Source organism: Lissotriton helveticus, chromosome 5_1, assembly GCF_964261635.1.
Source record: "Lissotriton helveticus chromosome 5_1, aLisHel1.1, whole genome shotgun sequence".
NCBI lineage: Eukaryota > Metazoa > Chordata > Amphibia > Caudata > Salamandridae > Lissotriton > Lissotriton helveticus.
Window position 1 is genome coordinate 1,628,432,289 of NC_136065.1, and position 12,536 is coordinate 1,628,444,824.

The 12,536-nt window shown below is 47.8% G+C and overlaps 1 protein-coding gene across 1 annotated transcript in view; it reads right to left on the reverse strand.

Moving 5' to 3' along the window:
• Positions 1 to 12,536, reverse strand: part of LOC144755663 (ubiquitin carboxyl-terminal hydrolase CYLD-like) — a 277,022-nt gene that overhangs the window by 15,727 nt on the left and 248,759 nt on the right. Inside the window, exon 16 of the mRNA XM_078644830.1 lies at positions 2,202 to 2,418. Coding sequence (XP_078500956.1) covers positions 2,202 to 2,418 — 217 coding nt within the window. The remainder of the gene's footprint in view (positions 1 to 2,201; positions 2,419 to 12,536) is intronic.

Sequence of the window (12,536 nt, forward strand, 5' to 3'; positions counted from 1 at the left end):
TTTTAGGGTGGAGAAGATGTTGTCGAATTTTTCCAGATCGTCGTTGGAGGCTTGGATCAACACTATTCCATTTTTAAAGATAGTTATGCAAATGTTCGCTCTGAGTTTAGGAGATGCTCTGGTCATGAATTTTGTTCCATGCGGTATGTTGGTAGTGGCTTTAATATGTAGCAGGTTTGTAAAGGTATTGCGCCATTTCGCCCTTCTTCTGGTGAAGAAAATCATATCTTTTAAAATGATCCCTTCCTCCATACAAAAGGAAGTGTCAGATCAATGTGTCCGGGTTTCTCATGAGGTTATGCTTAAATTTTTTGGCTGCATTTTTGGAGAGATATGTAGGGTATTGTATGTTGTAGACGTTCTTGCCTATTCGTTCCAGGTAGTTGTCTTCCATCTTGTGAAGTGTGTTGGCGTTATAGGACAAGGATGCCTTCTTCTTAGTGGTATTGTAATTCTCTTAACATTAATTATTGGATAGTAATTATCACACTTATATCAAGTATTATAACTATAATATTATCTTTAGTAAATGTAATTACTTAATAGATTCTTGTTATGGATTCCTCTTTCATGTAGTTTCTTCTGTATTCCACTAGCAGGTGCTCTCTCCATACAAATGATTAACTAGCCCTTGTTATGATCTTATGGTGTTTAAATAGACATTTCAAGATGTCCGCCGTTTTGGTTGTTCTTCTATGGGCAGAGGACTTTCTCTCTTTCAACTCTTTGAATTTGTCCACTTTCCCTTTCCCTCATCTGTTTAGGGTATGGAGTTGGCTCCTTTCTCTCTGTCCAGTAATTCATCAGTCCTCTTTCCATTGCACCTGCCTCTGAATTGTTGCCATTTTGAGGTACTCTCTCTGCAGGCAGCAGGAGCTACCTTTCCTTTTTTAAGGGAGATAGTCGAATTGTCCTAAGCGGCCGCCATTTTAAAGTCAGGCGCGCCGCTTTGAATTCTCCTTCAGTTTCACTATGAGATCTTTACTATTAGTATTCTTACTGCAGCCCCCGCTTGCATTGCGATAGGGAGCGCAAGGTCCCTTTAATTTCTTTCAACCATCGCTCCGCCTGCGCTCCCGTCCCTCACCTCGGTTCTGTGCGGCGTTGGTGATCAGCGCTCTCCACTCCTCGTTCCGCTTCTTAGCGATTCGGCGCGTCTCTCCGGTTGGGCTGCGATCCTCACTCCCGGTTCTGGGGGCAGCGCAGAGGATACCTTGTAGTCAGCGCGGAGGATATCTAGGGGCCGTAGAAGCACTTCCAAGGGGGCGCAGAGCAGCCAGGGGCAACGCGGAATGTGCTCTACTGTGTCCCGTGATGTCCGATGTCTCCGTCGATGCGAGGCGATCGACAGTGCCAGGATGGCTCGTCTTATAGTCACTTGGTTGGGACTGATCGAGATCTTATGTGGTCCCCTCGGCATTGGCAGCGGATCAGGGAAACTCGCGTCACATACATAATCCTTGAGGGTCACCGCCAGGTGTGGCTGGGTTGGGGGTCACAAGTCAGAGCAAAAAGAGCCACAAATCGTACCAAGGAAATCAGTCTACGCCTGGAATCATAAGGCCAAAACGCATCGACCCTCCACACCAGGAGCTCACCTTACAAGATCAACAAAATCACAGTACTCTTGTTCCAAATAATGGATTTGACTGTCTACTTTGATACTTTGTATATCCAGCAGGTACTGTGATTGATATATGTATATATGTGCATGCAAAGAAATGTCAACATAAAATGTTTTTTGCACATGTACTTTATATGTATGTTTAAAACAATTGCTTCACTGTTTTGACTGTTATTTGTCTTGTTGTACATAGTAATGATGTCCTGGTTAATAAATTGTGTATGAAAAAAAAGGTTTAATTAACCAGCAAAATATTTTTTGTTGCTCTACTAATAATAATGAAGGTATTTTGTTACTTTCTTTGCAAATGTATACTCTCTATTATACTACTGTAATATAGCCCAGGCTCTAAAGGGTTATATAGGCTTTACCCTTTAGGTTTACTGTACTTAGTAGACAGATGCCAACAGTCATGCAGGCTATGAAGAAGAGTGAGACAGTGTGTGTGGTGGGCATACAGCTGGAGAGAGAGACTAACAGGATGAAGAGGAAGACAGAGTAGACTGACATGGGATAGATGATGAGTAAACAGATTGGAGGACAGAATGAACAAGAGTGAGGCAGACCATGCCTTTACCTTCACGGTCGGCCATACTGTCAAAAAACATCCAGTCTTGGTCACGTGGGCCATGCTTGGTGAAGGCTACATAGTGACTGGTCTCAATACAGAGCACTGCGAAGAGCTGCATGGTCTGCCGTGGAACCAGCCCGGGGAAGTCTGTGCACTGGCTTAGTTCCTCAGGGAGACGCAGGCATTGAGGCTGGTGAGTCCTCCGTCGGCGTGCCCGGTGAACCTGGTGGAAGACACAAGCAAGTTACTTGGCTTAAAACTTTGTCTAAATTTGAGAACTTGATCATAAAGGTGGGAAAACTTGTGCAATTTGACAGGTTGTTGAAAGGCATTTTAAGATGTGCACTGCAGTTACAGGATGCTTGAAAGCATCCAGCAGAGGAAAAATAGACAAAATTTCAGAGTAGGCTTCTTCGAACATAGTTTTTTAATTACATCTGAAGCACAGATAATTCTTATCCAATGGAATGGATGTGGTAGAGCATTGCAATCAGCCCATCCTTAGTGATAGTCCAGAACTTTCTGGTATTTATGGTAGGAATGGCTAGGCCAGTATAAACATTGCTAGCAGCCATTTCTGGAAAACAATTGCAATAAGTACTAGATACAATGTTTTTGCCTAGAAAATCGCCTGGAGACATTTGTGGAACGTATTGGGAGTGTGTGATAAACAAGTTACTTACATTCTGTAATGCTCTTTCTGGTGGATACTCCAATTGCAGATTCCCCCTGTGCCAGAATGGATACGGAAACTCAAAAAGCAGTGCACCTGCATGCCAGTAGGTGGTGCCTTGTGCCCCGCACAGACTTTATTCCACTAGAAGTAACTACTCTGAGCTACATGTAGGCCCCACCCATTAATGCTAATTTCAGTTTCTTCTGCAGGCTTGTCTGCGCCCTGAGACATAGAGCCCATCTGCAGATTGGTAGGACCAGTGTGCGGATTCCTAAATTGTGACCTTTTTGGGTTTCGCCTGCCGAAAGGCTGCGCTCTGCGCAGGTTTTCAGCGCAGGTGAAATCCTTTGTTGACTATAAGGAGTTCGGGAACGTCCCCCGGCTCTCATTGGCTAGCTCCATAAATGGAGGCTAGCCATTGAGTGCCGGATCTGTCCGTCAAGGCCGGACCAGATTCGGGGGCGTTCCCGAGATTTTTTCCCTGGGCGGAGTTACGTTTTTTCCGTTCCCTCCCCTTTCACTGAAAGTGATTTCAGATGCGCTGTCCATTCCCGCCCCCTCTGCTGCTGTCCTGCCTTGTGTCCCTCCTCCCGCCGTCCCCTCTCCCCCCTCCTCGCTGTCCTGTTATGGCCCGATCGAGTGGCCACCTCGATTGTTAACTAACTGAAGAGCCGGTGCCCACCCGGCATTGCCCCGTGTTCTCACCGCTGCGGCCCGGGGGCCTGAAAGTGATCAGAAGCTGAAGCGAGAGAAACGAAGGGGCCGCGACCTGATTGGTCCTCTGTTGACAGGAGGCGCGCTCTGATTGGCCGTTTGCAGTAGGCCTGTCCCGAGAGCCGCGCTCTGATTCGATGCCTTGCCCACAGAAGCTGGGCGTGTATGGAGGCTCGACGCAGGAGCCGCGACCGGATTGGGCCGCAGCAGTGGAGCCGCCCCAGCGAGGATCCGGAAGCCGAGTCAGCCGTTCGACCCCGTCCTCGCCGAGGGAATCTCCGAAGTGTCGGGTAATCACCGCCGGGTCCGGGGAGAAGAGGAGGAAGAGTGATGGCAGCTGGACTGCAGGGCCCCCGTGAGCGGAGGGAGCCCTGCAGCGAGAGGAGCGGCCTTCAGAAGCGAGCGGAGGGGGCGCGAAGCACATTGCCGGTGCCTGCCCCCCCCCCCCCGTGAGGCTCCCCGACTGGAGGGAGAGCCCCGAGTGAAGAGAGAGCCGCCGGCCGGTGAGTGAGCCGACGAAAGGGAGGGGCGCCGGGACACATTGCCGGTGTCCGCCCCTCCCCCGCAGTAGCGCGAGCTCGCGTTCCTTGGGTGTGTGAAGCCACGAGGGCTTCAAGGGCGGCCCCGGTTGGCAGTGGGTCGCCCCAACGTGCACAGAGCCCGGAGAGGCTCCCCACCCCATTTTTTTGTATTTAGAGCCCTGAGAGGCTCTGGGGGGCATTTGGTGAAGTAAATGGAGAGTCAGGGCGGCCCCGGATGGCAGTGGGTCGCCCCAACGCTGAAGAGAGCCTGTTGAGGCTCAGAGGGGCCATTTTTCAGGACGTCGAGCCCCAGAGGGGGGCTCCAACGACCCCATATTTATAGCTGGTGAATGCTTTTCCCTCGCAGCTGAGGTAAGGGGAAAAATGCTTTTATATATATGTATGTTGTGTGCGTGCTGGCAGTTTTAAGTGTGTTTATGTAAGAGTGTAAATGAGTAGGCAGAGTGTGTGTTTGTATATGTATAAATATGTATGTGTAAGTGAAGGTCAAGTGGAATGTAAAGGCACTTCCGCTACCCCAGGCATTTTGGTGAATTGACCTTGGAGCCGCATCTTAAGCGGACTGCAGGCCACAGGGACTAGGGTGACGCAAGCAATGCTGGAGAGCGGTCAGCAACCCGGAGAGTGACGTCAGCAGAACGCAATCCACCCAACGAGTCCCCATCATGGGGTGTGCCCTTACTTGACCCATCAGGCGTAGATAAACGTGCGAGTGTGTGCTCTGAGACCCCTGTGTATGGTGAGGTGAGCTGGGCGCCTCGCGTCCTTTTGACCTTTCTTCTTTCTTACTCCTGGCCTCTTTCATCCCTTCCCTTTTATTTCTGCCCTCTCTCTTGCTCTCCCACTCTTTTCTGCCCTCCCACTACTTCTTACACTTTCTCATTCCTACACTACCTCTGTATCCTGTCCTCTCCTCTTTGCATATGCCCTCTCAACATGCGCTATCACTGCACACAGCCTCTCTACACACGGCCTCTCTGCACATGCCTCTCTCCATATGATCTCTCTGCACAGGTCCATGTGTAGAGAGGGCAAGTGAAGAGAAGGCATGAGTAAAGAGGGCGTGTGCAGAGAGGGTGTTTTCCGGACAGGGCAAGTACAGAGAGATCAAGTGCAAATAGTGCATGTTTAAAAGGGCATGTGTAGAGGCTATAAGTTGACCAGTGCTTATGATGAGAAAGTGAGTGCAGGTGACAACAAATCTGCAAACTCCAATGGTGTTCCTTATGTGATGAGAACACATCTGCAAACTGCTATGGTGTTGCTTTCCTGAGGCACTGTCAACTTTTTCACACATTTTTTCCTCTTTCTGTCTACATTACTACACTAATACCTGCCCCCTCTCTCCCTTCTACCCTCTCTCTTTCTTGCCCTACATCCTTCCTTCTCACTCCCTCCCTTTCCCTCTCTCCCACTCTCTCCCTTTCCACCTCTCTTCTGATCTCTTTCACTTTACTGTCCTCAATCTCTTTTATCTCTCTCCTTTGTTTCAATCTCACTTCCTTTCGCCCTCCCTCTACATCTCTCACACTCCTGCCTTTCACTCTCCATCTACATCCACATTTTCTCTACACTTTCTATCCCGCACTCCTTATCTTTTCTTTCAACACTCTCTCGCTTCTGCCCTCCTTCCTGCTCTATTCTTTCCTGACCTCCCTATCTCTTCTGCCTTCTCTCACTCTATTACCTCTGCCCTTCTCTCTACTGTTATCCCTCTCTCTCTTCTGCCTTCTTAGTCTCTACTGCCCTCCCTTTCCACCTCTCTCTTCTGCTCTCTTTCACCTTCTTGTCCTCCATCTCTCTCCTCCTTCTCCTTCCCGCACTCCCTCTAACCTGCTGCCCTCTCCTTTCTGCCTTTCTCACACCCTCCTACCTTCCCTCATGCCCTCACACTCCTTTATGCCCTTTCTCTCTCTCTTCTGCCTCTATTCCTTCCTTCCTGCCCTCCCTCTCTATCCTGCCCTCGCTTCCTTTTGACCTTTCTTCTTTCTTACTCCTGGCCTCTTTCATCCCTTCCCTTTTATTTCTGCCCTCTCTCTTGCTCTCCCACTCTTTTCTGCCCTCCCACTACTTCCTGCACTTTCTTATTCCTGCACTACCTCTGTATCCTGTCCTCTCCTCTTTGCATATGCCCTCTCAACATGCGCTATCACTGCACACAGCCTCTCTACACACGGCCTCTCTGCACATGCCTCTCTCCATATGATCTCTCTGCACAGGTCCATGTGTAGAGAGGGCAAGTGAAGAGAAGGCATGAGTAAAGAGGGCGTGTGCAGAGAGGGTGTTTTCCATACAGGGCAAGTACAGAGAGATCAAGTGCAAATAGTGCATGTTTAAAAGGGCATGTGTAGAGGCTATAAGTTGACCAGTGCTTATGATGAGAAAGTGAGTGCAGGTGACAACAAATCTGCAAACTCCAATGGTGTTCCTTATGTGATGAGAACAAATCTGCACACTCCAATGGTGTTGCTTTCCTGAGGCACTGTCAACTTTTTCACACATTTTTTTCCTCTTTCTGTCTACATTACTACACTAATACCTGCCCCCTCTCTCCCTTCTACCCTCTCTTTCTTGCCCTACATCCTTCCTTCTCACTCCCTCCCTTTCCCTCTCTCCCACTCTCTCCCTTTCCACCTCTCTTCTGCTCTTTCACTTTATTGTCCTCAATCTCTTTTTTTTTCTCTCTCCTTTGTTTCAATCTCACTTCCTTTCACCCTCCCTCTACATCTCTCACACTCCTGCCTTTCACTCTCCATCTACATTTTCTCCTCACTTTCTATCCCGCACTCCTTATCTTTTCTGCCCTCCTTCCTGCTCTATTCTTTCCTGCCCTCCCTATCTCTTCTGCCTTCTCTCACTCTATTACCTCTGCCCTTCTCTCTTCTGTTATCTCTCTCTTCTGCCTTCTTAGTCTCTACTGCCCTCCCTTTTCCACCTCTTTCTTTCACCTTCCTGTCCTCCATCTCCCTCTCTCTCCTCCTCTAGCCCTCCTTCTCCTTTCCGCCCTCCCTCTCTTACCTGCCGCCCTCTCCTTTCTGCCTTTCTCACACTTTCCTACCTTCCCTCATGCCCTCACACTCCTTTATGCCCTCCCTCTCTCCTGCGTCTATTCCTTCCCTCCTGCCCTCCCTCTCTATCCTGCACTCGCTTCCTTTTGAGCTTTCTTACTCCTGGCCTCTTTCATCCCTTCCCTCTCTCTGCAAATAATTGCATTATACATGCACTCCAGATTTCTGTGTAAAGTAAAACACATCAACGTTTTACACATAATTCAATGAAGATACAAAACACCATTTATCAAAAGCTCAAACTTTAACAAAGGGAGTGCAGAGTAGGGAGTGCATAGAGCAGGGGGAGTGCAGAGTGCATAGAGTGCAGAGTGCGTGCAGAGTGCATAGAGGGTGCAAAGTGCATAGGCAGTGCAGAGTACATAGGGAATGCAGAGTCCAGAGAGAGTGCATAAAGAGTGCATACAAAGTGCATAGGGAATGTATACAAAGTGCAGAGTGCATAGGGAGTGCATACACAGTGCAGAGTGCATAAGGAGTGCAGAGTGCATAGAGAGTGCAGAGAGAGAGTGCATAAAAAGTGCAGAATGTATAAAGAGTGCAGAGAGAGTGCAGAGTGCATAAGGAGTGCAAAGTGCATAGAGAGTGCATAGGTAATGCAGAGTGCATAGGGAGTGCATAGACAGTGCAAAGTGCAGAGAGAGTACATAGGGAGTGCAGAGTGTATAGAGAGTGCAAAGTGCATAGGAAGTGCAGAGTGCATAAGGAATGCAGAGAGTGCATAGGGAGTGCAGAGTGCATAAGAAGTGCAGAGTGCACAGTGCATAGACAGTGCACAGTGCATAGGTAATGCAGAATGCATACAGAGTGCATAGGGAGTGCAGAGTGCATAGGGAGTGCAGAGTGCATAGGGAGTGCAGAGTGCATAGACAGTGCAGAGTGCATAGGGAGTGCACTCTGCACTCTTTAGGCACTCTGCACTCTCTATGCACTCTGCACTCTCTATGCAAAGTGCTGCATAGGGAGTGCAGAGTGCATAGGGAGTGCATGATAAGTGCAGAGTGCATAGGGAGTGCAGAGTGCATAGGAAGTGTGGAGTGCATACAAAGTGCACAGTGCATACAGAGTGCTGCATAAAAAGTGCAGAGTGCATGGGGAGTGCATAGGAAGTGGAGCGTGCAGGGTGCATATAGAGTACAGAGTGCATACAGAGTGCTGCATAGGGAGTGCAGAGTGCACAGGGAGTGCATATGAAATGCAGAGTGCATAAGAAATGCAGAGTGCATAAAGAGTACTAGGGAGTGCTAGAGAGTGCCAAGTGACTGCAAAAAAAAAGGTAATGGCAATGTAAATGACAATGCCATTTACTTATCTGTTTTAGAAACAAAAACATAAATACAAATTTTGGCATATACAATGCCAATAACTCTAACTTTTCCAAAGGCAAAACCATTGCATTGTAAATGCTTGTTTTGATTGGGAAGGAGACCGATTCCATAGAGCAAGGAGGTGGGAAGACTACAAGGAATCTGCGTTATGATACAATAGCACCGTTGAAGCGAAGTAACTTGTTCTTCTGATTGACTCTTCTAATTGCATATTCTTCACCTAGTCAATTGCACAGACCTGGGGCCTAGACACCGCCCTGCTACTCAGACAGAAATTCCTCCAGAAGCATCAGCCTGATTGGAGGACATATGCTCTACCCCAGATATTCTGGGTACAACACTCTCCTGGCCCAATCAAGAGACACTAACTTGACTTGGGCCTGAGTAGTTCCTGATCATCTTCAGAACTTGAGGCAGGAGTGGTAATGGCAGGAAAGAATACAGGAGCCCTCATGCTCCAATCTTGTCGGAATGCTTCTCCGAGAGAGAGAGAGAGAGCCTTCTTATACTCCAATATGCAAACGAGTTGACACTGTCCGTTGTGAAGAAATCAAGTCAGTGTTCTTCCCTTGACTGGAAGATGTCCTATGCCAGCTCATAGTGTAGCTGCTATTCATGATCTGCTAAGTGACATTGGGTGGGTTCCTCCACCCTGGTATTCTAAAGTCCTGCCAGATGGGTCATGACCAGAGAGATGCTCTGACAATCCAGCCAGTTCAGAGGCACAGAACCACCTGGCACAGGACTTAGGACCCCACCCCACTTGTTGCAGTAGCACATGGTGGTGCTGTTTCCATGAGAACCTGCACCAGTCTCTTTTTGATGGATGGGAAGAATGCCTTCAATACCAAGTGAATCACCTGCAACTCCAGCAAACTGATTCTCTGCCAGAGACGGGAGTTCTCTGATCTCCACCTCTCCCAGAATACCTCGCCAGCCCAGCAGCGATGCATTCGTCACCATTTTCAGATCTGGGTGGGTAGGGAGAAGAGTCTGCTGCTGGTCAAACTGTGGGTGAGCAGCCTCTACTGCAGATCTGTTGAAGTCTCCTCTGAAACCCGGATGGAATCTTGACATGTTCCCCCTTGGTGCTGGGCCCACTGATTTGATTTGGTTATTTATAGGGCGCAACTATCACTCCGAAAGGAGCATCCATGCGCTATGCGGGACAGAGAGAAGGAGGGCAAAGATCCAAGTCTTCAGGGCCTTTCTGAACTGGGTTTCTGCTTCCATCAGCCTTAAGTGTGTTGGCATGAGGTTCCAGGCTCTGGTTCCTAGAGCTGCTAAAGATGTTCCTCCTTTGGTATTCAGCTAAAGGCAGAGGGTTTAAGAAAATGTTCTGATGAGGATCTGGGTATCCTAGCAGTGGTGTAGGGGGTAAACCTAGCCAATAGATATTTGGGTCCTAGGTTTCTAAAGGTCCTGGAAGTGATTAGTAGAACCTTGAATAGGATTCTCTTATGTATAGGCAATCAATGGAGGGTTTTGAGGGCTGCTGAGGAGAATGACCTGCGGGGCAGTTTTAGCACTAAGCGAGCCGCTGCATGCTGCACCACCTGTAATCTCTTTAGTACGTGTTTGTTTACTCCTGTGAGTAGGCTGTTGTAGTAGTCTAGTCTAGACAGAATAAATGCCACCTCGCAGAGAACGGAATGTTGAAGCACGTCCCTGCTACTGTCAGGGTCGGAGCTCGAAACGAGAGCGAGGTATCAAATTTCACCCCCAGATTCTTAGCTACTTCTATTGAATTCAGAGAGGTGAGGGGAGGGGCGTTTTCAGGCCACCAATGGGGATTGTCCTTCCCTATCAGCGGATGATGGGGCGTTCAGTTGAAAGGAATGTTCCTAGGGCCACTGCTTGTCTGTGGTTATTATTATTATTATTATATTTAAGTTTATAAAGCGCACAGCTACCCGGAGGTTTCCCGGCGCTAAACCAAAATTAAGGAGAAAAGAGACTGAGAAATAGGGAGGTCGACTATTGGTTAAATAACCAGGTTTTTATCTATTTGCGGAACTTAGGGTAACAAGATTCCGTACGCAGGGCCTGGGGAAGAGAGTTCCAGAGGGAGGGGGCCAGATAGAAAAACGAGCGGCCACCCATTCTTGCTCTTTTTACTCTGGGGACCTGAAACCTATTCTGGTTGGAAGAACGAAGGGTACGGGCAGGGCAATAGTGATGAACCAACGCATTGAGATAAGGTGGGGCCTGGCCTGCATTGATTCTGTGCATAAGGCAAAGTGCCTTGAATTTCGTACGGCTTTCAATGCGGAGCCAATGCAAGTTACGGAGGGAGTTGGAAGTGGGGGATTTATTGGGAAGATTACAGAGCAGCCGAATCGCCATATTCTGAAGTTCCGGGTTACCTCTTTACTTGCCCCCAGGAGAAGAATATTACCGTAGTCCAATCTAGAGGTGATTAAAGCATGGACTACGGTTTTCTGTGTCTCAAGGGGAAGCATCCAGATGATCTTTCGGAGCCATTTGATGATAGTAATGCAAGTGGATGAGGTTTTGACCACGTGGTGTCTCATAGAGAGCTGGTCATCGAAGATGATGCCAAGGTTACGAGCTGTTTTAGAGGGAACAGGGAGGGTGCCCATTTGGGTGGGCCAGTGTTGGGGCCCCCACAGAGTAGTGTTCTGGCCAAACAGGAGGAGCTCAGTTTTCCCCCGTTCAACTTAAGTTTATTTGCGTGCTTCCACGTGGCAATGTTATTAAGCCCTACGCAAAGGGAAGAGGGGGTGGAGTGAGATCCCGTCGAGAGGGAATAGATGATCTGCGTGTCATCGGCATATGAATAAATAGTTAGCCCAGCTTGTTCCGCAATCGTGGCCAAGGATCTAACATATAAATTAAAAAGTAAAGGGCTCAAAATGGAGCCCTGAGGGACACCATATGCTGATTTATAAGTTTCAGAAGCAGAGGAGGGGGAGAATACTTGAAAAGTACGGTCTGTAAGAAAACTGACCAACCAGTTGAGGGCAGAGCCGGTAATGCCAGATGATTTGAGGGCATTAATAAGGATGGGGTGGGAAACCGTATCAAATGCGGCACTCAAGTCAAGCAGGACGAGTGCCACAGTTCCCCCCCATCCCCTCGGCGACGGATGGTTTCTGAGACCCCCAACAGAGTAGATTCAGTCGAGAAACCGGATCTGAAGCCTGATTGTGATGGATGAAGAATGTTTCTTGATTCAATAAACCGGGTGAGTTGTGAAATAATGTGTTTTTCCAATATTTTGGAAAAGATAGGGAGGAGAGAGATGGGGCGGAAATCGGATGGATTATTGGGATCAGCATTAGCCTTTTTTAGTATAGGTACAATCATTGCATGTTTCCAAGCAGAGGGTACCTTGGATTCTCTGAGAGAAGAATTAAGCAAATCCAAAATCAGCTTAAAAGAAGAAACAGTGAGAAAGGATTTTATCCAGGCTAGGGCTGTGCTGGATATGCCGCTATTTTGTAGGGAGAATGTCACGTGAAATGGTGTCAAATGAGGCTGACAGGTCTAATAGAATCAGCGCCGCCTTCTTACCTTTATCTAGGGTTAATTTTAATGTGTCAACTATTTCCAGTAGTGCGGGTTCAGTTGAATGTTTAGGGTGGAAGCCAGATTAGCGGGGGTGTAGTATCTTGGCGTTTTCAAGAAATTCGGTTAGTTGTCTGTTAATCAATCTTTCTGTGATACATTATTCATCCTGGCCTACTGCCCTGATTGTGTTATCGCATGTCGTATGATTTTACCACTGCCTAAGCGAGATTGAGGAGCACGTATTGATATATTTGATCATTATGTAAGTTGATTGTGGGAGAAAAACAATAAACAGATTTAAAAAAAAAAATCAGTCTTTCTGTGATTTTGCCAAAAATGGGTAATAATGATATTGGTTGAAGGTTTGAAAGTACGGATGGATCCATGTTCTGTTTATTTTTAAGTGGTTTGACTATTGCCAGTTTCCAGTCAGCAGGGACTATATCAACGAAGAGTCAACTATGTTATTAATTACCCGG